The 27,102-nt window shown below is 42.4% G+C and overlaps 2 protein-coding genes across 2 annotated transcripts in view; one reads left to right on the top strand and one right to left on the bottom strand.

Annotated features, from left to right (window-relative positions):
- The window catches only part of LOC132394204 (zinc finger and BTB domain-containing protein 5), a 79,359-nt gene extending 58,834 nt beyond the window's left edge, over positions 1-20,525 (top strand). Inside the window, exon 2 of the transcript XR_009512216.1 lies at positions 18,912-20,525. The gene's annotated coding sequence lies outside the window, so the exon portion shown is untranslated. The remainder of the gene's footprint in view (positions 1-18,911) is intronic.
- LOC132394207 (glyoxylate reductase/hydroxypyruvate reductase-like) lies at positions 310-26,483 on the bottom strand. The gene is made up of 9 exons (XM_059970073.1): positions 26,325-26,483; positions 20,558-20,688; positions 12,200-12,272; positions 10,774-10,890; positions 10,598-10,686; positions 9,079-9,183; positions 5,672-5,807; positions 3,896-4,026; positions 310-1,718 (listed from the first exon to the last, which is right to left on the bottom strand). Exons 1-9 carry the CDS (start codon positions 26,408-26,410, stop codon positions 1,597-1,599), a joined length of 990 nt encoding a protein of 329 aa, XP_059826056.1. The 5' UTR covers positions 26,411-26,483; the 3' UTR covers positions 310-1,596.
- Positions 26,484-27,102: the final 619 nt, after the last annotated feature.

Raw genomic sequence — 27,102 nt, 5'->3', positions numbered from 1 at the left:
ATGTTCTAAAGTAGGGGGTTATTGCCCATTTCTACTCATCTGGAGAAACTGATAATCTCCCTCTTTAAAAATACTAGTACTGATTGATTTGTTAAGCCATTTCAGTGGTTTGTCACACACTGCAGTGGTAGGGGATTAAAGTCACACTCAGACCCATATTGGCTAAAGAACAGCTTCAGTAGTACACTTTGGAAATTAAAAAATTCTTGGACTAAATTCTCAAAGAAATACAATTAGATTTGGTACAATATAACCAACATGCATTAACCATACGTGCAATAACTATATGAATATTCTCAAATAACGATACCAGATTTTCAATCTGAATTTTATTATTAACAGACTTGCACATTTACACTACAGATAGTTTCTCAGTAAACAGAATTAATAGGAGTGCAAGTACAACTTTGGAAAATAAACAAAAAATGCATTAAGATGTCAATTTTATAAATGATTCCTAATTGCTGACAAAAAATAAACCTTTTCATTGCTCTCAACAATAATGTCAGATCTGATGATGATCCCCAGGATATCTCCAAACCACTAAATTTATATTGACTTTGAATTTATTTACTTGATGTGGTCTGGGGACTGTGAAACTGAAGATTGGAGTGCAAATAAAATTGGAAATATGCCCCAGCAGCAAGTCCATCTAAAGTTAAAGCTTGGCTTATGTCAGTGAAGTTGAATAATGAATGAATTGCATTTGTACTTTCCTGGGTCTGGGCATAGCAAGTCCAATATTGGACCATGTATAACATGTTTTGAACTGACCGATGTGATTCATTATTGAAACTCCATTAACAAAACTGCTTTCATGTCCTTTAACTTAGTTAATACTTCAATTCTTTGAGAATGAAAATTATGTTCTGTAATGTCAGCATTGCCTTCCAGAAGTGGAAGAGAGCATCAATGGCTTCACCTCAATGATTGAAAAGACTGTAAAGGTACATAACAGTTTGGAACAGTGGAATCCATGTACATAGCTTATAAAAATATGTACAAGATGTAATTAAATGGCTAATGGAGTGCTGGCCTTGATATTATACCCAGAACTCAGACAGCAGTATCTTGAGGATAGATATACTGGTGTTTGAGCTCAGATATCATTATTTCAAACTATTACACTTTTTCAAAGGATTAATTACAGGCTGACATTTTTGAATTTTGAAGATATACTAGAAGGCCATGTTTCAAAATTTAGAATGGCTTCCAGGATACAAAGTATGGCGCAAAGAAAAAATAGAATGCCCTTCCACAAACAGCAACTGACTCTGGGTCATTTATTTAAAATCTTCTTATGTGAAACTATAAAGTGCATGTATATGGAACTGGATCAGAGATCAATCACGATCTCCAGGTTCAAGGAACTAAATGGCTGCATTACACCAGACTGAGCTTCACTTTGCTTGATAGTTTCAAATGTAAGCAAAGCCTGACTTTCCACTTTTACTTGCCTATAATTTTAATTAAATTACAAGTTTTCAATTTTTTAAATTCAAATTTTAATAAACTAATTGTTCATTCCAAACTAAATTCACACATATAATTTTGAAAGAATATGTTTTTTGTGTACACATGAACAAATCTCTCCAGTTACAGTTTGAGTTCACTTGGCATCGGCTCTCCTTTTAGACCAGCCAGGATGTTGTTGGCTGCCAGTATAGACATGGTGTTTCTAGTTGTGTAAGTGGCACTTCCAATGTGAGGCAGTATAACTGAAAGGAAATCATCATAACGTGAGCTTTCAAGTTTACACCACAAGATTTATATTATACCAGGTCATTAAAAGGTTCTTTACAGTAATTACACTTTATATAGAATTACTGAAATATACAAAAAAAAAATGCTATTGAGACCAGCATATCCCTGACAGTGGGGGGAAAAATCTGTTAATCCCATTTTATTGCATATTGTGGTACGTAATGGGGAGAGAATTCAAAGTTCTGAAATGCAACAGGACTTGGGAGTCCTCGTACAGGATACCCTTAAGGTTAACCTCCAGGTTGAGTCAGTGGTGAAGAAGGCAAATGCAATGTTGGCATTCATTTCTAGAGGAATAGAGTACAGGAGCAGGGATGTGATGTTGAGGCTCTATAAGGCACTGATAAGACCTCACTTGGAATACTGTGTGCAGTTTTGGGCTCCTTATTTAAGAAAGGATGTGCTGACATTGGAGAGGGTTCAGAGAAGATTCACTAGAATGATTCTGGGAATGAGAGGGTTAACATATGAGGAACGTTTGACCGCTCTTGGACTGTACTCCTTGGAGTTTAGAAGAATAAGCGGGAACCTCATAGAAATATTTCTAATGTTGAAAGGCATGGACAGAGTGGATGTGGCAAAGTTGTTTCCCATGGTGGGGGAGTCTAGTATGAGAGGACATGACTTGAGGATTGCAGGGCGCCCATTCAGAACAGATGTGAAAAAAATTTTTTAGCCAGAGGGTGGTGAATCTATGGAATTAGTTGCCATGGGTGGCAGTAGAGGCCAAATCATTGGGTGTATTTAAGGCAGAGATTGATAGGTATCTGAGTAGTCAGGGCATCAAAGGTGATGGTGAGAAGGCAGGGGAATGGGACTAAAGGGGAGATCAGATCAGCTCATGATGAAATGGCGGAGCAGACTCGATGGGCCAAATGGCCGACTTCTGCTCCTTATGGTCTATGGTCTTTGGTCTTAATGTAGTCATCCAAGTACTACTTAAAGATGATAACACACACAAAATGCTGGTAGAACACAGCAGGCTAGGCAGCATCTATGGGGAGAAGCGCTGTTGACGTTTCCGGCCAAGACCCTTCATCAGGAGGGTGGTTGTTTGTTGTCTGAATTTCCAGCATCTGCAGATTTCCTCGTGTTTGCTACTTAAAGATGATAATGGTTTCTGCATCCATCAACCATTTGGGAGCTCTAGGCCTTTAACATCTGGATAAATGAAATCCCCCGAGATTGTGCTCTAAACAATCTTCCAATTACGTTACATTATTGGCCTCTCTGTTGGATAAAATAAATCTGGTCTGCCTTTATTGGACTCTATATTAAAACTTAATTCAGTCATCTTTGCTCCAAATACATGGAGCAATGTTCGTTTAGAATGGAGATGAGGAATTTATTTAGCCAGGTATTCTGTGGAGATCATTGCCTCAGCAGGCAGAGTTTGGTAGATTCTTGATCGGTCAAGGAGAAGGCAGGAGATTGGGGCTGAGGGGGAAAATGCACAGCAGACTCAATGGGCCAAATGGCCTAATTCTGTCCTACGTCTTATGGTCTTAATTACTCTGGTGTCGGTCAGTGGCAGGAATATCAGTGTAGAGTTGAAAAGCAAATGAGGGGATAGATTACAAAGAAAACAAATGGTAGAATGAGACTGAGATTGTACTGAGAGCTAGGATAGACTTGATGCTCTGAATGGCCTTACATATCTTCAGAAAATAACAGAAATATTTGTGTCTTAATCATTAAGGGAAGTATATGTACATTTTTCTAGATGCCTTCCCCAGCTGCCTTCAGGCATGTACATATAAAACATCAACATTCCTCGTGTGTACCTTGTCACTTCTCAACAAGCTATTTACTGTGTTCTATCGCCTCATTAGCTCTGCACCTGTCTATTCCCTCACATTTTCCAGTTAAATTTATTTGTAATTTTTCTGTCCACTTGCTCAATCCATTGAGATTTTTCTGCAGTTTGCATACAGCTTACCGTCTGTCTTGCAGCACGTCTGTGTCACGTGCAAACATAATTACATCCCGAGAGCAAGGTGAACATGGAAGAAAAATATACTGGAAAAAATGGCCACAATTAAAAAAGTATGTTGTCCATATTAAGGTAACTTTCACTATGTTCATGTGATGATTGCCCAGGTAAGTTCAAATAACATTAATTAAAATTTACCGCAGTTTTTCAGTGACAACAGAGGATGATTGGTGGGCAATGGCTCTGGATCAGTGACATCCATTCCTGCTGCAGCAATCTGTCCAGTGGTCAAAGCCTTGTAAAGATCATCCTGGTTTACCACTGCTCCCCTGTAGGGCAGAGAAATCACCAGAAATAGAGGCTGCGTTTTAGGGAAAGCTTCCAGTTTGGCCAGATTTGTATGTTTTCTCTGTGGCTTTACAGTCAGAATAATAATTATTTCTCATACTGGTCAGTGTCAGGGCTTCCCCTTCTATTTTAACCAACATTTTGCCACTCACTGATGTGTTTGTAGTTGCATGTTAGATACATTCATTAACTTCAACCACTCATTTTGTTCTCTGTCAAGTACTGACTTTTAGTGGCACACAGTCTGTCACTACCTTTTGGATAGTGATTGTTAAGCTGTTGAGGGGGAGGTCATTAAAGAAAGTCTAGATTTGACTACACCTGTATGCTGTAGAAGGCACTTCTAGCAGCTGACAGTATAGTGAACAGAAACCTTTGATGAATGTTCCCTGTCTCCAGCAGTGTTCTAAGTAACAGGTTTGTCATTCTCTCCTACACCAAGATTAGCTAATTCAGAATGTACAAGCCATAGGGGTGTTAACACTAAAGTAGAAACTCAAAGATCAATACTGCCATGGCATGTTCTGAGACTTAAAGGGACAAGACATTTATGGCAAGAGTTTGTAAATCAAAACTTGAACTCCAGTGATTCAATTTATAAGTCACTTACTGCTGCAAACAAGTATCCAACAAATATAGAACCACTATAATATGACACATGAGGCCATTCAGCCCATTGTGCTGTGCTGGACTAAATGAAATGTGTTTATTTCACTTGTGCATTCATGGTTATTATCTGCTCTTAGTAGATTACAGCTACTTGAGTAATTATTAATGGGGAGAGGGTTTCCACCTCCTTGACCCTTCTAGCAATCAGTCTCAGCCTCTCACAGTCTCATGTCTATCCCAACTCTATTCTAATCTTGCCAGGAATTAATTTAAAATTCCATCTATTTGTTACCACTCCCTTTGCTATGGGAAATAGACCATTCATGTTCAGCTGTCTCCTCTGTCCCAATGAAAACTATTTCTTCATAGCCAGTTCTTCCATGTAAACATAACTCCCAGCTCTGATAATATCCATATAAATGTTATCCATATGCTCTCAAAGTCCTTCCTATAAAGAACTCTAGCTTTGGCCAAAACAATGTATTATACAAGATTATTAACGGCATTACATCACTTCTCAGGAGCGCACAGTCCACTGATAACTTCCTAGCTTAGGATTTCAATCACACTGCCAATTTTTGTATCATCAAACCTCTTAACAGTTTTCCCTACACTGAACTAAATTACAAATACCAATTGCTTAACCTTCATACTAGGGCAGCACCTATTTGCCTCAAATAGGTTTATAGGGATTACCAGATGAAACAGACTGAAGTCTTTCTGACATTTTGTTGGTCTCACGATAGAATAATAGTGGAAACTGCGGACTAATGACAACAAACAATTTCTCAATTATCCTGTCCAGATGTGAGCCGAGATAAACCCATAGCAGAGACCATAGTGAAAAGCACAGGAGATGGACACTCAGTGAATGAATGTTTCTGCAGATCAACTTTGAACAGGAAATTGTCCTTAAACAACTAAATACACAGTGCTGTAAAGATGCCTTTAAATTTGCTTCTGTGATAAAGACATGAGAGTATTATGCAGAGCTGGGCCATTTTGTCATTCACCTACCTGCTGGTGTTAACAAATACTGCTGTCTTCTTCATTTTGGAAAACAGGTCCATGTTACACATTCCCTTGGTTTCAGGACTGAAGGAACACGATACAACAATGAAGTCTGATTCTTCAGCCAATTCATTCAGAGGCACTGTGAAAGATGGGCCACAGATTCATTTGTGATATTCAGTATCCTTTACCAGGATTACGTAAAATTGGACATTGTTTCCTGCAATTAACTTCTTGTTCAGTTTGTATTATGCAATACATCAACTGCACACCAATAATCTAACGGTGAAATAGAGAAAAGAAAGCTCCATCACTAAATTTAACGAGCTTTGGACTAGCCAACATTAAAAGAGGAAATGCAGTAATAAGATGGCAAGAGGAACATACCACAAGAAGCCCCTCAAAGTAGCGTAAAAGAGAAAGTAATCACACTTTTAACAAGTATTGCTCAAATCTGTAAATTTGAAGCTACAGGAGGGCACGGTACACTTGATGGTCACGTTTTCCCCACAACAGACATACATAAATCCACAAAATGGCTCTCCAATCGGGCTATTCTCTGCAAATTAGGTTGACTATGATTAGGAAAGCATGCAATGTTTAGCTATTTGGAATGAGTTTCCCTTGCCTAGGGCAAAGTATCCATTATCAGTCGCTCTCATTACTGTGTCAATGAAAAGTGCTCGGCTCCCCCCCCCCCCCCCCCATGCAAGTTTTCATGCTTAATTGTTTACAACTTTGAATTATAGTGGATTTAATTTGGCTTTTTTTGACACTGATCAACAGAAAAAGACTTGCGTGTCAAAGTGAAACCAGATCTCTACAAAGTGATCTAAATTAATTAAAAATATAGAACAGAAAATAATCAATTGCATAAGTATTCACCCCTTCAAGTCAGTATTTAGTAAAGCGCCTTTGGCAGCAATTACAGCCTTGAGTCTGTGCGGGAAGTTTTTTTCATCAGCTTTGCAAATCTGAACACTGCAATCTTTCCCCGTTCTTCTTTACAAAACTGGTCAAGCTCTGTCAGATTGCATGGGGATCGTGAGTGAACAGCACTTTTCAAGTATAGCCATAAATTCTCAGTTGGATTGAGATCTGGGCTCTGACTTGGCCACTCCAGGACATTAACTTTGTTGTTTTTAAGCCATTCCTGTGTAGCCTTGACTTTATGCTTGGAGTCATTTTCTTGCTGGAAAACAAATCTCCCGAGTCACAGTTCTCTTGCAGACTGCATCAGGTTTTCCTCCAGGATTTCCCTGTATTTCATTGCATTCATTTTACCCTCCACCTTCACAAGCCTTCCAGGACTTGCTGCAGTGAAGCAACCCCCCAGCACGATGCAGCCACCACACCTCACAGTAGGGATAATGTTTTTGAAGATGTGCGGTGTTTGGCTTACACCAAACATAGCGTTTAGTCTGATGGCCAAAAGCTCAATTTTGGTTTCATTAGACCATAGAAACCTTTTCCAGCTGACTTCAGAGTCTCCCACATGCCTTCTGGCAAACTCTAGCTGAGACTTTATGTGAGTTTTTTTCAACAGTGGCTTTCTCTTTGCAACTCTCCATCAAGCTGAGACTAATGAAGCATCCGGGCAACAGTTGTTGTATTAGACACAAACTGCTGGAGGAACTCAGTTGGCCTGCTGTTCCTCCAACATTTTATGTGTGTAGCTCCAACTTCTAGCATCTGCAGATTTTCTCTCATTTGTAGTTGTATGCGCTGTCTCTCCCATCTCAGCCACTAATGCTTGTAATTCCTCCAGAGTTATCATAGGTCTCTTCGTGGCCTCACTCACTAGTCCCTTTCTTGCATGGTCATTCAGTTTTTTGAGGACGGCCTGCTCTAGGCAGATATACAACTCTGCCATAGTCTTGATGATTGACTTAACAGTACTCTAGGGGATATTCAGTGACTTGGAAATTTTCTTGTATCCATCTCCTGACTTGCTTTTCAATAATCTTTTCGTGGAGATGCTTGGAGTGTTCTTTTGTTATCACAGTGTAGTTTTTGCCAGGATACTGACTCACCAACAGGTAGACCTTCCAGATCGAGGTGTATTTTCACTACACTCAATTGAAACACCTTGACTAAACACAGGTCTGCAAAAACAGATCTCCATTTAACTAATTATGTGACTTCTAAAAACAATTGGCTGCACCAATTGGTGTATTTTAAGGGGGGGGGGGGAGAGGTGAATACTTATGCATTCAATTATTTTGTGTTTTATATTTGTAAATAATTTAGATTGCGTACTTCGTAGAGATCTCTTTTCACTTTGACACAAAAGAGTCTTTTTCTATTAATAAGTGTCAAAAGAGCCAAATTAAATCTGCTGTGATTCAATGTTGTAATACAGTAAAAGATATGAAAACTTCCAAGGGAAGGGGTGAATACTTCTTATAGGCGCTGTATAAACAATCAGTCAGATTCCTGAGGACAGAAGGCTGATTGGCTTAAAGAACTTCACCCTTACTGGTAACTATGGTTACTGGAATTTTGAAACCTCTTGGGGAGTTTTGGCGTGGGATAGGATCTCATTATCCAAGTAACTGATTTGTCTTAACAAATACTAGGATTGTAGTGAGGAGGAAGTGTTTCTACAAATGTATCTGTCCAACACTGGAAGAAATTGAGAATCTGTGTGAGTACAAGAGCAAGGAAATCCTCTTGCATTTGTACAGAGCCCTGGTGAGACCACACCTGGAGTATTGTGTACAGTTTTGGTCTCCTGGGTTAAGGAAGGACATCCTGGCTGTAGAGGAAGTGCAGCGTAGATTCACAAGGTTAATTCCTGGGATGTCTGGACTGTCTTACGCAGAAAGATTAGAGAGACTGGGCTTGTACATGCTGGAATTAAGGAGATTGAGAGGGGATCTGATTGCAACATATAAGATTATTAAGGGATTGGACAAGATAGAGGCAGGAAATATGTTCCAGATGCTGGGAGAGTCCAGTACCAGAGGGCATGGTTTGAGAATAAGGGGTAGGTCATTTAGGACAGAGTTAAGGAAAAACTTCTTCTCCCAGAGAGTTGTGGGAGTCTGGAATGCACTGCCTCGGAAGGCAGTGGAGGCCAATTCACTGGATGCTTTCAAGAAGGAGCTAGACAGGTACCTTATGGATAGGGGAATCAAGGGATATGGGGACAAGGCAGGAACAGGGTATTGATAGTAATTGATCAGCCATGATCTCAAAATGGTGGTGCAGGCTCGAAGGGCCGAATGGTCTACTTCTGCACCTATTGTCTATTGTAATCCCTAAAACACAAGTGAGTGGCAAGATCTTGGATAAAGTAGAAAGGGAAATCCTGACAGATGCAAATATGAGTTGTAATTAGCTTAAAACTAGTGGAGACATTACAATTCAAAGCCATGAGGCTGATTCGAACTTCCCAGACTGCTTCTTACCATATTCACCATGTATTTTGGCAGCAGCTTCTGGCCTTGGCTGTCGTCCAGTATATAGGAATCTCTTCACTCCAAATGGCATCAGTCTCTGAGCGATTGAAAGGCCTAAAACAAAAGAGTGCTTGAAACAAAAGCTACAACACACCTTACCATCAGAAATGTAATCGTAATGCAGACAACCATAGTTACCAAGTTATATAGAGAAAGCTCAGAAAATTAAATAACGCATTATAGTTTCAAGGATAAACATCAGGAATATTGCTTCTGTGTTTAAAATCAACCCTAGGATTTGAATTATACGACGAGGGGGTTGAAGATTAGGATCTGTGCCAATGACCGTTACCTGTGTCAGGCTACATTGTCTAATCAGGTCTTAAATTTAGTTACTCAGTGGGATTAGAAGAGAAGAACAGTTGACAAAAAGGACTCGTCTCCCTGGAGCACAGACTTGTTATACATCACTTGGAGCTGTCAGTGCTTTGTGGAAAAAGTAGGCAGTTCACCTTATTGTCAGAATTTATCATGTGTTTTGCATACAACCTCTTCCTGAAAGCAGTCCACAGTTAGAACTGAAAGGTAAGTGTTGAAACCCGAAAGTGATGAGGACATACAGCATCTCGTGAACTTCCCTCTCCATTGCAGATCGTAACCGGCCTTCTGAACATCTCCTAACAGTTTCTGGTACTGCTTGAGGTTTTCAGCATTTGCAAATATTTGGCTGGGGGAAGGAACGAGATGGGATGATTTATAAAGAAAGGTGTCATCAGGGTATTATATCCTTTAAACCCCATCAGCTGAACAGAGAGTTCATCACATAACAAAATGCTGGACGAACTCAGCGAGTCAGACAGCATCTGTAGAGGGGAATAAACAGTCAATGTTTTGGCTTCCCAGCATCTGCATCTGTAGAATCTTTAAGTCCTCATGCACCTCACTGCCCAAGAATTCACTCCACAGACAGGATAGTCAATTCTATTTCTGAAGCAACTGCACTTCAGGAATACAATTTTCCTACCACTGTATAACCTAAAATCATAACAATACAGTTATGTATAACATGTACATGCAGTTCAATTCTGTGATTATGCAGAAAGTTTGAAGTTAGTAACTTCTGTGGTATTTCTGTTTCAGATAATTGAAAATTGCAAATAAGCACTGTCTGAGAAAATAGACATCGGCCTTCGTGCAGTCATCCACTACCTCGATCTCAAGGGCTTATCACCCAAGGAGGTCCACGGGGACATGGTGGCAGCACTAGGGGAGGGTGAAAAATAAATGTGTTAGGTTTTCTAAAATTGTCTCCTTCTGCCTTAGGCCACAAGCTCATCAATCACCTCTCGTAGTAACTAAAAGCTAAGCTAGAGAAAAAAAAGTGTCTGGATAAAGTTTCAAGCAGCGTAAGGATACTAAACACTAACCATAAAATGTTTTTACTCAACAACTGAATAATTCTGCATTTTTTTTTACAACATGCAAGATAGTTGAACCTATGACCTCAGAAAACATTTTCTGGGTGTACCTATTCTTCCTAGACCCACTATTCCCACGGTGCTTCCAGCCAATCCATGGCCACACATCCATTGGGGCTTCCACGCAGTCCATCCTCCACTGAAAGAGACAAACACACTAGTGAGCCCCTGAGAATAACCAATCCGACTTCCCAATAACACTGCGCTTCCTCTGACCGCCACTTACTTTTTAACTTCTTCTGCTGCTTCAATCAATCGGCGAGACGTTGCCAGGAGTAACGCCACGGTGAGTTCAGCAGTGGAGTCAGTGAGAACATCAGGAGTGTAGCCCACACGGACTCCCCTTCGCACACAGGAAAACGTTAGAACTGCTCAAGTAACCAGAAGGCATAAATGCACGGCAGCTAGGCACTACCTAATGATAAGGGGTGCATTACTGGATCGGGAAGTATTGTCAAAGCAGAGTTCAAATACTCTTTGTGAAGAATCTGATAAGCCACAAACAGTGACAAAGTGAAGAAAGTCACCGTGCAGCACTGTAGAGGCGTTCAGATCTCCAGGTAACCTTACACTACTACATGAGACCTGACCACAAGTCTGTGCCAACTCCTCTGCTCTGATGGCAGGCTTTGAAACTCTGCACAAAAGAATAACCTTGGAATGACATTTTGAATTACGAAATTCTGGCGTGCTTGATGGTCATGTGGATGCAGCGACTCATTACGTTGTTCTGGTTGGTGTGTTATTGCTTTTCTATCATTTTTACTCTCACTTCTGACCTGCTGTAGCCACCTCTAATCCATTACCTATGAAACTGGCGATTCAGGAACAACTAGCAAAAATAAAAAGACTATCTCAGTCAGGAAAGGGGAAAGGATTTTGGAGCAATATGTTGAAAAGTGCCGGACAAACAGTTTGTAACAGAGTATTGATCCAAGATTGACATTATAGAATATTATAGGGTAGTGCAAATCTTCATACTCCCATCTGGAACCATTATTTGACAGAACCAGACAGCATTTCCTGTTCTGGGAGGTTTAAGGAGCCAAACATCAGGCTGTTTTACTCTACTTCTCACCTCATCTGCTACTCTAACCAAAAAATAAAGCCAACAGTGTCATAAATCTAAGCTGGATGAGAATTAGTTTCAGAAGGTGAATAAGATAGATTGCAGCTGATCGCTTCCAAGACTGGAACTTTGCTTACAGATATTAGGAGCCGCTTTAACCTGTGAATCTCTCAGGTTTCAGTCTGTGACACTACCATCAATACATACTGGTTGCTTCAATTACAAAATCAGTGGGCTGGATGTGACAGAAATATTGCGAATGCTGGAAATTTTCAGCAGTTCAGTGAGTTAACATTTCAAGTCAATGACCTTCTGCCAGAAATGGGAAAAATTATGAAAAAAGACAGGATTTGACATGCAGAGAAAGAATATAGAGGGAAAGAAAGAGAAGGCAGGAAAGATGTTTTAAAAAAGGGTGGTGCAAGGTGAAGTGAGCATGGCAATTTGACAATAGCAAAAAAGCATCCCACCTCCTGCCCGTCACTTCCACTGGAAGGAGGTGACAGTACACTGTCTGATTCTAAGGCTCGGTAACAGTATGACTTTGCTCATTTTCATCTGCAACAATAAAAAGCTGTTTTACCGGTTTTTAATGTCTCCCAGCGAGAGATGGTCAAATCCAACAGACAATGTGCTGATAACTTTCAAACTTGGCCCTGTAACACAGTGAGAACAGACTCCTCAGTTGCGCACCACAATCTTAGCCATTCTCCAGCACCTCACTGGCAATCAGCAGACCGACCCTACGGTGGGAAGTCATGGGAGCTGCACAAGCATTATCATTCCTACCATTTCTGGCATTTCCTTGGGAAAAAAACTGCCCGCAAATTCTTCTTTAAGGGAAGAAAAACCGGAATAATTGTCATTTAATCATTGGGTTAAGCACATCCATTACTGTTCTGCTGAAGACGTAGACAGATTATTACAGGCATTTTCATGGACTATTAAACTCGGATAAAAGATGTTACTTGTTTTGTATTTAATATTTCAATATTTAAATAATATTGTAAATATATTGTTTGAGTATTCTTTTTGTTTAAATAATTCATTATGCCTTGTAAAAGTATTCAGCCTCTAACCGACTGTTCTCATGAGTATTACAAACAGGAATTTTGATCAATTTACCTGGGAATATTTATTTGTGAATCACGTTCCTTTTCTCCCCCACAGTAGCGCCCAAAAAACAGGGAAAATTGTAAAGCATGGAAAACTAAAAATTTGAGAACTGAAATGTTGGTAGTTCAAAAGCATTAATTCCCCTTTGCTCAGTACCTAGCTGAACCACCTCCCCCAGCTATTACAGCCAGTTGTCTTTTTGGACAAGACTCTATTGATTTTGTGTAATGAGATGGAGCGAGATTTACCCATTCCTCCCTGCAAATTTGCTTAACCTCTACCAGGTTAGTTAGGGAGCTGCAATGGACAGCAATCTTGAGGTCTTGCCAGAGATGTTTGATTGAGTTAAGGTCAGGACTCTGACTGGGCCACTCAAGGACATTAATTTTCTTTATTTGAAGCTGCTCCATGGTTGTTCTGACAGTGCTTTCGGTCATTAGAAACATAGAAAATATGCAACACAATACAGGCCCTTTGGCCCACAAAGCTGTGCCGAACATGTCCTTACCTTAGAAATTAGCTAGGGTGACCCATAGCCCTCTATTTTTCTAAGCTCCATGTACCTATCCAGGAGTCTCTTAAAAGGTCCTATCGTATCCACCTCCATCACCATAGCCGGCAGCCCATTCCATGCACTCACCACTTTGTGTAAAAAATTTACCCGACATCTACTCTGTACCTACAAAGCACCTTAAAACTGTGCCCTCTCATGCTAGCCATTTCAGTCCTGGGAAAAAGCTTCTGACTAGCCACATGATCAATACCTCTCATCAGCTTATACACCTCTATCAGGTCACCTCTCATCCTCTGTCACTCCAAGGAGAAAAGGCCAAGTTCACTCAACCTATTCTCATAAGGCATGCTCCCCAATCCAGGCAACGTCCTTGTAAATCTCCTCTGCACCCTTTCTATGGTTTCCACATCCTTCCTGTAGTGAGGTGACCAGAATTGAGCACAGTACTCCAAGTGGAGCCTGACCAGGGTCCTATAGAGCTGCAACATTACCTGTTGGCTCTTAAAACTCAATCCCACAATTGCTGAAGGCCAATGGACCATATGCTTTCTTAACCACAGAGTTAACCTGCACAGCAGCTTTGAGTGTCCTAGGGACTCGGGCCCCAACATCCCTCTGATCCTCCACACTGCCAAGAATCTTACCATTAATATTATATTCTGCCATCATATTTGACCTACCAAAATGAACCACTTCACATTTACCTGGATTGAACTCCATCTGCCACTTCTCAGCCTACTTTTGCATCCTATCAATGTCCCACTGTAACCTGACAGCCCTCCACACTATCCACAATACCCCAAACCTTTGTGTCATCAGCAAACTTACTAACCCATCACAACACTTCCTCATCCAGGTTATTTATAAAAATCACGAATAGTAGGGGTCCCAGAACAGATCCCTGAGGAACACCACTGGTCATTGACTTCCTGCAGAATATGACCAATCTATAACCACTCTTTGCCTTCTGTGAGCAAGCCAGTTCTGGGTCCACAAAGCAATGTCCCCTTGGATCCCATACCACCTTACTTTCTCTATAAGCCTTGCATGGGGTAACTTGTCAAATGCCTTGTTGAAATCCATATACACTACATCTACTGCTCTACTTTCATCAATGTATTTAGTCACATCCTCAAAAAATTCAATCAGGCTCGTAAGGCACGACCTGCCTTTGACAAAGCCATGCTGACTATTTCTAATCATATTATGCCTCCCCAAATGTTCATAAATCTTGCCTTTCAGGATCTTCTCCATCAACTTACCAACCACTGAAGTAAGAATCACTAGTCTATAATTTCCTGGGCTATATCTACTCCCTTTCTTGAATAAGGGAACAACATCTGCAACCCTCCAACCCTCCAGAACCTCTCCAGTCTCCATTGATGATGCAAAAATCACCGCCAGAGGCTCAGCAATCTCCTCCCTTGCCTCCCACAGTAGCCTGGAGAACATCTCATCCGGTCCCGGTGACTTATCCAACTTGATGCTTTCCAAAAGCTCCAGCACATCCTCTTTCTTAATATCTACATGCTCAAGCTTTTCAATCCACTGTAAGTCATCCCTACAATCACCAAGATCCTTTTCCGTAGTGAATACTGAAGCAAAGTATTTTTTAAGTACCTCTGCTATTACCTCCGGTTCCATACACACTTTTCCATTGTCACTCTTGATTGGTCCTATTCTCTCACGTCTTATCCTCTTGCTCTTCACATATTTGTAGAATGCCTTGGGGTTTTCCTTAATCCTGTCTGCCAAGCCTTCTCATGGCCCCTTATGGCTCTCCTAATTTCTTTCTTAAGCTCAGTGCTGCTAGTCTTATAATCTTCTAGATTTCTATCATTACCTAGTTTTTTTGTACCTTTCATCAGCTCTTTTTTTTCTTGACCAGATTACAACAGCCTTTGTACACCACAGTTCCTGTACCCTACCATCCTTTCCGTCTCGTTGGAATGTACCCATGCAGAACTCCACGCAAATATCCCCTGAACATTTGCCACGTTTCTTCTGTACATTTCCAAGAACATCTGTTCCCAATTTATGCTTCCAAGTTCCTGCCTGATAGCCTCATATTTCCCCTTACTCCAATTAAATGCTTTTCTAACTTGTCTGACCCTATCTCTCTCAATGTCATGGTAGAGGAGATAGCATTGTGATCACTATCTCCAAAATGCTCTTCCACTGAAAGATGAACCTCCTCCCCAGTTTAAAGCTCTCTGGCAGAGGCTTGCAGGTTTTTTTTATTCAGAATCTCTCTGTATTTAGCAGCATTCATTGTACCATCAGTCCTGATCAGATTTCCTGTTTCTGCTGCTAAAAAGCTCCCCATAGTATGATGCTACCTCCACCATACTCTACTGTAGGGACAGAGTTACTTGACCGATGTGCAGTATTAGATTTACGCCACATGTACTGCTTAGTGTTGAGGCCAAAAAGTTCCACTTTATTCTCTCCATCCACACGACCTTCTTCCACATCTCTACTGTATCTTCTAAGTGACGCGTTGCAAAGTCTTTACAGAAAAGGATATGATTTTTTTTAGCCAGGGTTTCTTCCTTGCCACTTTTATATAAATACCCTTTTTGTGCAAGGTCTTAGAGACTGTGGAGGTATGAACGTTATCTCCAGTTGCAGCCAATGACTTCTGCAGCTCACTCACAGTGACCGTTGGTGTCACAGTAACCACTCTTACATGTGCTTTTTTCTCTGGCAACTAAGTTTCCAGGGGTGGCCTGACCTAGGTAGTGTGGCTGTAGTTACATATTTTTTCCACTTTTCACAACAGACTGCACTCTCCAAGATATGTGCTGTGTCTTTGAGGTGGTCTTGTACCGTTCCCCAGATTTATGCTGCTCTGTTATCATCTCCCTGACTATCTTGAATGTATTTTTGTCTTCATTTTGGTCTGTTGGACCTTACAGAGAGGGGATATTTATTCAGGTGATCCTTCAATTTTCTACATCAACAAATTGGATGACTTGGTATGGTAATATTTAGTATTTCACCTGAGGAAAGTTAGCATAGTAATTACAAAGGGGATGAACAATTTTGATTATCAATTTTTAGTAAATTGTTGACAATTTTTGGAATTTTTCTTTTGATTTAACATGATGCATAGTATTTAGTAGATTAGCTCAGAAGTCCTACTTCAATATATCTTAAGTTTAGAAAATGAGTAAAATATGAAAGTAGTTGTGGGGGCTGAATACTTTTTAAAGACACAAAGTACATGAATGGCAAATGTCATTACACCATGTGATGGGTGCGCGCCTCACTAAAATAGAAGGAAACTAAGCTCACACACCTCCCAGCTCTGTGTTTTTCTTTCAATTAGTTTTATGTTTCAGAGTTACAACAGTAAGTACTGGGTGATAACAATAATAAATTTAAAGAAGCAGAAATGCCTGACTACATCAGAAAGATAAACGAGTTTGATTCCACAAGAGATGACAGGAACACGTGCGAGTTGAGCAGTATTTTAAAGCAAAAGGAGGTCTGAGTGCCACTGGTGCTTCGAACTGCTCCATCCAAACCAGCTGAAAAGAGCTTTGCTGATATCATGAAACTAGTGAGAAACAGTTAGAGCCAAAACCGTTGTTGATGGCAGAATGCTTTAGGTTTCATAAGTGGAACCAAAAGCAAGGGGAGTCCATTTCAACTGAATTGAAGAGCTTGTCAGAGCAGTGACAGGCTCAATGATGCACTGAGAGATCATTTAGTTTGTGGAATCTCACAAATAAAGCAGTCAAAAATGACTCCTAACTGAAGCACAATTCACATTTAAAAGAGCCAGCTGAAATCGCTGTATCAATGGACACCACAGCCAGAGACAGAACTGAATTGCAGTTGGGAAAGAAAGTGAGTGTGAACAAAAATTCAGTGTTAAAGCAGAAACCGGCCTGGCCAGATAAATTGTTACTGTTTAGCAGGAGCTCACTTACACCAGATCAATGCAGGTTTAAAGGTGAAACTTGCAGAAAATGCTACAACATAGCATACGTACAAAGAGCTTGTTAGGCAGACAAAAATAAATGGAGAGCACAAGAAAGAGAGAAACATAAAAAGTCAAGTTGCAGTTTCAAAAAGCGCACCAATCTGCACGCTGTTGATGAAAATCTGATCATGGTGAGAGTGACACAGCAATGGGCAGCCTTGAGATTTACAATGAGAAAACTAACAATATGGCTTACATTAGAAGTGAACAGCAAATTAAATAAAATGGAATTGGACTCTGGCTCAGCTCCACAAAATGAGTTTGAACGGCATTTCAAAGATACTGAAGCAGATATCTAACTGAGAACTCATACTGGAAAAAAGGTAACTTCTGTGGGAATGAAATTCATAACTGTGAAATACAACAGCCAACAAGTCACAACAGGAGGGCAGCATTATGGCAGAGTGATTAGCTAAGACAACTACAACTTGACTGGAAATCCATCCACCATTTGCAGAACACATCCCCTGTAACAGATTAAATGGAAGCAAATACGGAAAGGTACCAGATGATGCCACGACAATGTTCAAGGGAGACACTGGAAAATTTAAAACATACCAAAGGTAATACAGCACATTGCCAAATGAAAATGCCACTCCCAAGTGCTACAAAACTGTCCAGTTACTGATACCATCCGTGATAAAGTAGCCAGTGAGCTAGATCTAAAGGGGAAAACTTTCCAAAATTAACTGAACCTCATGGACACCACCAGTGGCCCCAGTAGCCAAGAAGAATGATTATCAGGATCTGTGGTGATTTTAAGGTCACCATCAACCCAGTACTCAAAGTGGGTCAATACCCTCTGCCCAGGAAAGAGGATATCTTTGCAACCCTTTCTGGAGAAAAACACTTCAGCAAGTGTGCTTGGCTGAGACTCACCTACAGATGGAGATGGAAGAATCGAAGAGTTTCTCACCATAAACACTCACAAAGGGCTTTATTGTTAGAATAGGCTTATGTTTGGAATAGCATCTGCACCTGCACTCAGGCAGAAAGCTATGGACCAGGTGCTGCAAGGCTGCCCAGACACTCAGTGTTACCTGGGTGACATCATCATTACCGGTAAAGATGACAAGGAACATCTCTAAAATCTCGAGACGGTGTTAAAAAGTTTAGAAGATTATGGGCTCAGAGCACGATGCAACAAGTGTGGATTCTTTAAACCAAGCATCACTTACTGTGGTCACACCATTGACGCACAAGTTTACACAAGTGTGCTGAAAAAATTCAAGCAGTGGTGGATCCCCAAGGCCAAAGGACATCTCACAGTTGCAGTATGTTTTAGGATTTGTCAATTACCATAACAGGTTCCTGCCAAACCTGGCTACTGTGCCCCACCTCTTGAACTAACTACCACAGATGGGGAACAAATGGCAATGGACAAAGCAGTGTGAGGTGGCTTTCCAAAAGACAAAAGGAAATGGTGATGTCAGACACTGTACTCACACATTATGATCCACATCATCAGTGAAGCTTTCCTGTGACGCCTCTCCTTATGGTATAGGTGTAGTCATGTCACACGCTATGAGCCTTTTGCATCACGTTCCCTTACTGCCATAGAGAAAATTCATGCACAGATTGACAGACAGGCCTTGAGTCTGGCCTGGGGTATGAAATGTTTCAACCAGTACTTGCACTGATCATCAACCACTACTGTCCATTTTCAATCCACAGAACCAGCGCGAATGCAGAGTTGGACCCTGTTTCTTGGAAGACAAAAGTACAAGAGAGAATTTGAGAGGAGAACTGACCATGGAAATGCTGATGGGCTGTTTAGTTATCATTAGAAAAGGAAATAACGAAAAAAAACAATTACAATTAACAAAAGAGGACACTCCCCTTGACGTATTTTCCCTAATGAAAATCAAATTCACTATTACAGCAGAGATGATCCAAAGGGAAATCAGAAAAGACCCCACACTCTCAGGTCTACATGGCAACCCAAAATGGCCAGATTGTGCAACAGAAACTCCAGTTCCCCCATTTGTACCAGCGCTGTGATGAACTTGCCCTTGACAGGGGTTGGAGGAGGGACATGCCAGTTATCCAGGTGAGGTTAAAATTAACGTGTGAACTCAAAGCTTTGTCGGGTGTCCTGGGATAGATCAGCAGATTGAGCAGCTCTCCATGCACTGTACGGGATGCCAACGTATCCAGAAGATGCCAAGAGCAGAGCCTCTCCATCCCCAGGAATGCCCTGCATTGCCCTGGCAGAGGATTCATGTGGGCTTTGTCAGACCATTCATGGGCTCAAGTTCCTTGGTAGTACTGGATGCAGCTACAGAGTGGCTGGAAGTGTTCCCAGTAGCCTCCACTACAGCTTCACTCACTGAGAAGAGAAGCCTTTTCGCAGGGACTGGTGTTCTAGACACCAGTCAGTAACAATGGATCACAGTTTCAGTCATTTCTGAAAATGGATGGAACAAGACATATTACATCTGCACCATACCACCCAGCTACAAATGACTTGGCAGAGTTTTGTCGTCCAGAGCCTAGAGAACGCACTGTGAGCACTGTCAGCAGGACACACCGCACTGACACTGAACCACAAGCTCACCAATTTCCTCCTTGCATTTTGCAACACAGCACATTCCACAACCAACTACTTAATAGCTATGCACTCATGCTTGAATCTCCTCAAACCCAGTTCCAGACGGACTAAGCAGGACAAACACCTGAGACAAATTGAGGGCTCCTCAAACAAGGAGGTTCAATGTTTCACTCCTGGACAAACAGTCCTGGGGAGGGACTAACAGAAGTGTTCAAAAGTAGGCACTTGGAAAGATTAAGGAGAGAACTGGACCACTCTCCTCAGTAGAGGTCACATCCGATGTCACCTGGAGACGACACACTGATCAGTTAAGGAGAGCAAAGTCAATTGTTAAAGAAGAGAGGTGTCCATCAGGAAAGATGTCATCACACTGGAGTAAGGAATCCTCCACAGCGATTAAATCTTTAGGCTTGAATGGGACAATTTAAAATTTACTATATGTTTGAATTGAGATGCTTTCTATATTAAGTTGGTTTTATAGCTAAGCTGGGAAGTGCTTTCAGAATACTGTAAATATATTGTTTAAGCATTCTTTGTTGCTTACATAATTAATTTAGGGTAATATGTAAAACTATGTAAATAGCATATGTCATTAAGTCACCATGTAGTATGTGCGCACCTCACTGAAAATAAAATGAAATTAACCATACACACCCCAACCTCCATGTTTTTCTTTCAATTAGTTTTATGTTTTGGAGTTACAAAGCATAACATTACTCTCCTGTGCAAACCCCAAGTTCCACTCTGCTACACAACTGCAGTGGTATACCTGCCGCCTGCAAAATCTCGCTGTCGATCTTGTCCGTCAACATACAGTAGAGCCCGTGAGCCCCTGCAACTCCCTTCAGCAGCTCGTTCTTGGGAATGGGCTCGTCTGAGTCCCATTGCTGAATGCTGCAGCTGAAACACAGCAGAGGTAGAAAGTCAAAAGGCCACATCCATTTGTTAACGGAACACTCAAAATGCTGCTCCCAAGAACTGCAAATTGAATCTCACATTAACTGGCAGATAAGATCTTAGTCTGACACTGTAATACTGGACTCTGTTTATCCCCAGCATCAGAGGCCTATGATGTCACATAACGTACATAAAGTAACTTCAGATCTCCTTAGGTCACCTCAATTGCTGCTTAAAAGACCACAGGAGAGAAGGGATGGGTATATCAAGCTGAATCATACAGCCTACATCTGCCTTTTCTCTTGATGCAAGGGTCTGAACAACTGATCCCTCATTCCTGACAGGTTTCTGCCAACACTGGACAGGGATGGAGCTGCGGGACTAATTCAGCCTGATGAATTTTAACAGCTCAGCTTGTGAGAGGTTTTTAAACATCTTTGGTAAACCAAGTCTTAAATTAATAATATAAATGTTAACAAAAATGTTTAATGATCAATTTCATTAAAACACATTAAACAATTAACAAAAAGATAACAAATAAAGGAGTTAATTTTGTCAACAGGGACAGCAGCTCTGTTCTGAGGAAGGGAGCAATACACCTCTGCCAACCACCCCTGACAGACAGCTGGAGGTAGAAAGTGTATCTGGACCCTTTCCTGAGTACAGCGACACCTGGTCTTTATCCAGTCTTGCCCGCCACACTGAGTCACCCACACACCGTGTCCCAGGTGCCCTGGGCTGCACGGGGCAGACAGCCGATCGCCAGCTGGCAGTCTGACTCAGCACCTACCCCTGACTGGTGTGACAATGAAACACAACTCAACATGCCAGCTTTTGGTGGTGGTATCCCAATATCTCATTGTGTTGTCCTTATTATTAGAAAAAAGTTTAAATTACCTAATTTAGCAAGCTCCTAAAGAGCTGTTTCCATGAGTCAAATATTTCACTAAAAAGTAAAACTACCCCAACGAGATTAAGGTAAATGATTATACAATTTATTTTGGATACAGAGGATTATTAGGACATGGAATGCCAAACCATAAAACAGAAATTTGATAAATGTTTGAAGAAGGTTTCAGAGGACTGGCACTGACTAGTCAGGCTAAATGGTCGACCAAAGTTCAACCAAATTACTTAAATAATTGGAACAGCTAAGCTTTAATGTAAACACTTTTGGGAATAAACTTGTACAAAGTTTGCAGTCTATTCATCAAACCAGTGATTCAAGAATGAAAAACATTTTGACTTTATTATAACCTTAACTAAGAGCAGAAAGTGCTGCCTATACCTCACAAGTTGGGGAGCATCTGTGGAAAGGACCTTTCGTGGATGAGAAACAGCACTGCTTTCCTCCCACACTCCAAGGACACATGGAATTGGTCAACTGATCACACTAAACTGCTCCCAGGCATGTAGGTGAACAGTAACATTTTGGGGGAGTTGATGGGAAGGTAGACAAAATCTAAAGGGATTAATGTCCACCTCCAATGGGATCCCACCACCAACCACATTTTCCCTCTGACTCACTTTCTGCTTTCCACAGTGGTTACTCCCTACGCGACTCCCTTGTCCATTCGTCCCTCCCCACTGATCTCCCTCCTGGCACTTATCCTTGAAAAGCAGAACAATGGCTACACCTCCTCCCTCACCACCATTCAGGGCCCCAAACAATCCTTCCAGGTGAGGCAACACTTCATCTGTGAGTCTGTTGGGGTCATATACTATACCTGGTGCTCCTGGTGTGGCCTCCTGTATATCGGTGATACCCGATGTAGATTGGGAGACCACTTCGCCGAGCATCTACCCGAACAAAGGTCAGGAAGCATCCCGAACAAGCGGGATCTCCCAATGGCTATCCATTTCAATTCTACTTCCAATTCCCATTCTGACATGTCAATCCCTGGCCTTCTCCACTGTCACAATGAGGCCATACTCAGGTTGGAAGAACTGGCATGAACATTGATTTCTCAAACTTCTGGTAATGCCCCCCCACCTCCTCCCTTCACCCCACCTTTCCCTCTAACACCTTATCTCCTTGCCCGCCTATCACCTCTTGACTGTACTTTTTTTCCCATACATGCTGCCTGACGTGCTGAGTTCCTCCAGCATTTTGTGTGTGTTGCTCAGATTTCTAGCATCTGCAGATTCCGTCATTTGGGATGGAGGTAAGGTTACTGTAAGTGTGATGTAAGTGTGAGGTGGTTCATTTTGGTAGGTCAAATATGATGACAGAATATAGTATTAATGGTAAGGCTCTTGGCAGTGTGGAGGATCAGAGGGATCTTGGGGTCCAAGTCCATTGGACTCTCAAAGCTGCTGCACAGGTTGACTCTGTGGTTAGGAAGGCATACGGTGTATTGGCTTTCATCAATCGTGGAATTGAGTTTAGGAGTCGAGAGGTAATGTTGCAGCTAAATAGGACCCTGGTCAGACCCCACTTGGAGTACTGTGCTCATTTCTGGTCACCTCACTACAGGAAGGATGTGGAAGTAGAGGAGATTTACAAGGATGTTGCCTGGATTGGGGAGCATGCCTTATGAGAATAGGTTGAGAGAACTCAGCCTTTTTTTCCTTGGAGCGACGGAGGATGAGAGGTGACCTGATAGACGTGTATAAGATGATGAGAGGCATTGATCATGTGGATAGTCAGAGGTTTTTTCCCAGGGCTGAAATGGCTAGCACAAGAGGGCACAGTTTTAAGATGCTGGGGAGTAGGTACAGAGATGTTAGGGGTAAGTTTTTTATGCAGAGAGTTATGAGTGCGTGGAATGGGCTGCTGGCAGCAGTGGTTGAAGTGGATATGATAGAGTCTTCTAAGAGACTCCTGGACAGGTATATGGAGCTCAGAAAAATAGAGGCCTACGAGTAACCCTGGTAATTTCTAGGGTAGGGACATGTTTGGCACAGCTTTGTGGGCCGAAGGGCCTGTATTGTGCTGTAGGTTTTCTATGTTTCGAACTAAGTATCTTGATTTTGTGTGTGTGTGTGTGTGTGTGTGTGTGTGTGTGTGTGTGTGTGTGTGTGTGCTGTCTGTCTGAGAGAGTGAGTGAGAATCTCTCTCTCTCTCTGTGGCCCAGAGGGCGTGCCTCCATTGTGTACGACTCAATCTGCTCAGATGCTTCCTGACCTCCCATGAATATCCAGGATTTTTTTAAATTATAGGTTTACAATATTCTTATTTCATTTTCCAATTTACTGGAAGTCTTAAAGATCAAGAAAGAAGAAAAAGATTGATAAAATGATAAACGTGCTTCAGGCTTTGCAGGGGGAAGTGCTCTGGAGAGAGAAGATGACAGAATGTTTGCTCGTCACTGTAGTGAATCACAAGGAGAGTCTGAACTGAGAAAATCTTAGTTCACTCCGTTTTATTCCAAGATGCTATTCAAAATGTAAATTGGATTAAGTCTAGAAATTGACATCAGGAAATGAGAATGCTGTATATCTGAAAGAGAAACCAAAACATTGAGTGTAACCACAGAAATAATTTTCATTGAAAGGGAACTTTAAAATTCTTATCCAATGCAAACAAATACACCACCAGAACCCACCATCAACAATGTCACGTGTCTCTTAATAGCTGTGTATTATTCCCAAGAGGAGTCAGACTGCAGTTCATTGTTCACATTAGAGCCCCACTCTCTGCGTACGTACATCAGTGCAGAAAAAGGCCACTCAAGAAACCCATGTCTGCGGCAATCTGAACCAATCCCAACTGCCTGCACATGATGTGTATTCCTCAATACTCTGCTTGTCCCAGGGTCTGTCTAGATGCCTCTTAAACACTGTTACTGTATCTGCCCCTCCCTGCCACGTTGAGTTTAAAAGAACTTGCCTCTTCAAACATTGCCCCTCTCACCTTAACACTATGCCCCCTAGTATATGACACAGTCTACCCCAAGAAAGAAACTATTTACCCTATGTTTGCCTCTTCTACCTACTATTTTAGACTTTTCTATCAGTCTGGCCCTCGGCCTCTAACACTCCAGTAAAACAGATGAATTTGTTCACCCTTTCCTTACTGTCTAATCCAGGCGATCCTCTCCAAACCCTGCCCTACCTCCTGCCTGCAAGGTGGCAACTTCAACACTCCACACATGGCCTAACTGCTGAACTTCTCGACCACCGAGGTCCAGAGAAATAGGCTGCACACGCTCCTTACCACTTCCAGGAGCGAACCTCAACTTCATCTGACCTCCCGAACTGCGACACCTCCCACTCATTTGTTCTAATTCCCCTTCCGCCTTGTGGAGCATCAGACAGCAACCCTGCCGTTTCATTAACCTGACCGGTTTCTTATGAGACCAAGTTACGCTCAACCCAGCACGGATAGGGAGCATGCAAGGACCCAGCTGGATGCTGACGAAGGGTCTCGGCCCGAAACGTCGACAGCGCTTCTCCCTATAGATGCTGCCTGGTCTCTGTGTTCCACCAGCATTTTGTGTGTGTTGCTTGAATTTCCAGCATCTGCAGATTTCCTCGTGTTTGCCTTTCAACAAATGATAGGTTTACATAAGCTCTCCCCGCACCCCACTCATTCTTCTGAATTTTAGTGAGTGCAGCCCAGGGCCATCAAACGTTTTTCATAAGAGAAGCCTTTCAACCCTGGAATCATTTTCATGAACCCTCTCCAATGTCAGCACGTCCTTTCTACTATATGGGGCCCGAAACTGCTCAGTATACTCCAAATGTGGTCTGACTGATACCTTATAATAACTCAGCATAACATCACTGCTTTTGTATTCTAGTCCTCTCGAAATGAATGCCAACGTTGCATTCCTCACCATCTACTCAACCTTTACGAATCTTACACAAAGACCAGATATCCATTTTGAATTTTCTCCCTATTTAGAAAAGTGTACGTTTTACAAACTTGTTTAGACACTTGGACACTCTCCCGCAATACGCACAGCGCAGCAGACGACTTTCAGAATGTGCAACAGTGCAGAGTGCTAATCTCCATACTCTTACCGCAGAGAGACAGGGCCCACTCACTGAAACTGCATCAATCCCGCAAGGGGCCGCACAAGGTCTCGTCACGCCAGGACGGAGCTTTATTCCCGCAAGAGGCCGCACAAGGTCTCGTCACGCCAGGACGGAGCTTTATTCCCGCAAGGGGCCGCACAAGGTCTCGTCACGCCAGGACGGAGCTTTATTCCCGCAAGGGGCCGCACAAGGTCTCGTCACGCCAGGACGGAGCTTTATTCCCGCAAGGGGCCGCACAAGGTCTCGTCACGCCAGGACGGAGCTTTATTCCCGAAAGGGGCCGCACAAGGTCTCGTCACGCCAGGACGGAGCTTTATTCCCGCAAGGGGCCGCACAAGGTCTCGTCACGCCAGGACGGAGCTTTATTCCCGCAAGGGGCCGCACAAGGTCTCGTCACGCCAGGACGGAGCTTTATTCCCGCAAGGGGCCGCACAAGGTCTCGTCACGCCAGGACGGAGCTTTATTCCCGCAAGGGGCCGCACAAGGTCTCGTCACGCCAGGACGGAGCTTTATTCCCGCAAGGGGCCGCACAAGGTCTCGTCACGCCAGGACGGAGCACCGAGGTCACACCCCGCATGAACTCCAGTTTAAATGTAATTTTCCCCCAGAACCCCGGCGGACCCTCACGCATGCCTCAGCCATCGCTAAGAACTCACATTCCGGACTCGGTCAGTATCTTCAATCCGTCCTGCGGGATTCGACGGGTCACGAACACTTTCATCAGCTTCTCCGCCGCCTTCATCTTCGCCAGCGGCCTAACACTTTGGACCGTGGCCGCCCCCTGGCGGCGAACGCGGGCATTGCAACCGGCCCTGGCGGGGAGCCGCCTCGCTGCAAAAGGCTCGGCTCAAGGCCGCCCCCTGGCGGCGAGTGGCAGTGTGACGAGAGAGCGCGTGCCCGCTGCTGCCATCTAGTGACAGAGGAAAGCTCGACAGGCAGTATCTGTCGCAAGAGAAACAGCCATCGAAAGGTAAACAGCCCTGCCAACTCCCGCAATTTATTTTTCCTAATTTTCATTTACTGGTGAAAGAGGGAGTTGCATTATCAGAAATGGAAAGGAAAACCTGCAATGGAATAATGAAAGACACGTATGCCAGACTGATTCAGAGTTTGCTGAATTAATTAATTTTGATGCTGGTGGACTTCAGTTAATGCCTACAGAAGTGGAAAAGGTTTATGGAGATCTGGTACAAATCCAAAGTCCTTAATTTCCATGTCATTACTTGCAAAAGAGCCCTATAAAGATTGCAGAGGAGAGCTCTTTGTCACAAACCTTCTGCTCCATCCATGAAAGAGACCACATTTCCCACAATTGACCTCATTGACCAAAACCTGAGTCCCGAGGCACCAGAGATTCTGCAGATACTTGAAACCCAGAGCAACACATGTAGAATACTGGAGGAACTCAGCAGCTCAGAAAGTGCTGGAGATTCC

The sequence above is a fragment of the Hypanus sabinus genome, chromosome 5 (assembly GCF_030144855.1).
Source record: "Hypanus sabinus isolate sHypSab1 chromosome 5, sHypSab1.hap1, whole genome shotgun sequence".
NCBI lineage: Eukaryota > Metazoa > Chordata > Chondrichthyes > Myliobatiformes > Dasyatidae > Hypanus > Hypanus sabinus.
Note: the sequence above shows the minus strand (reverse complement) of the source record. Positions and strands in the feature narration are given on the sequence as shown.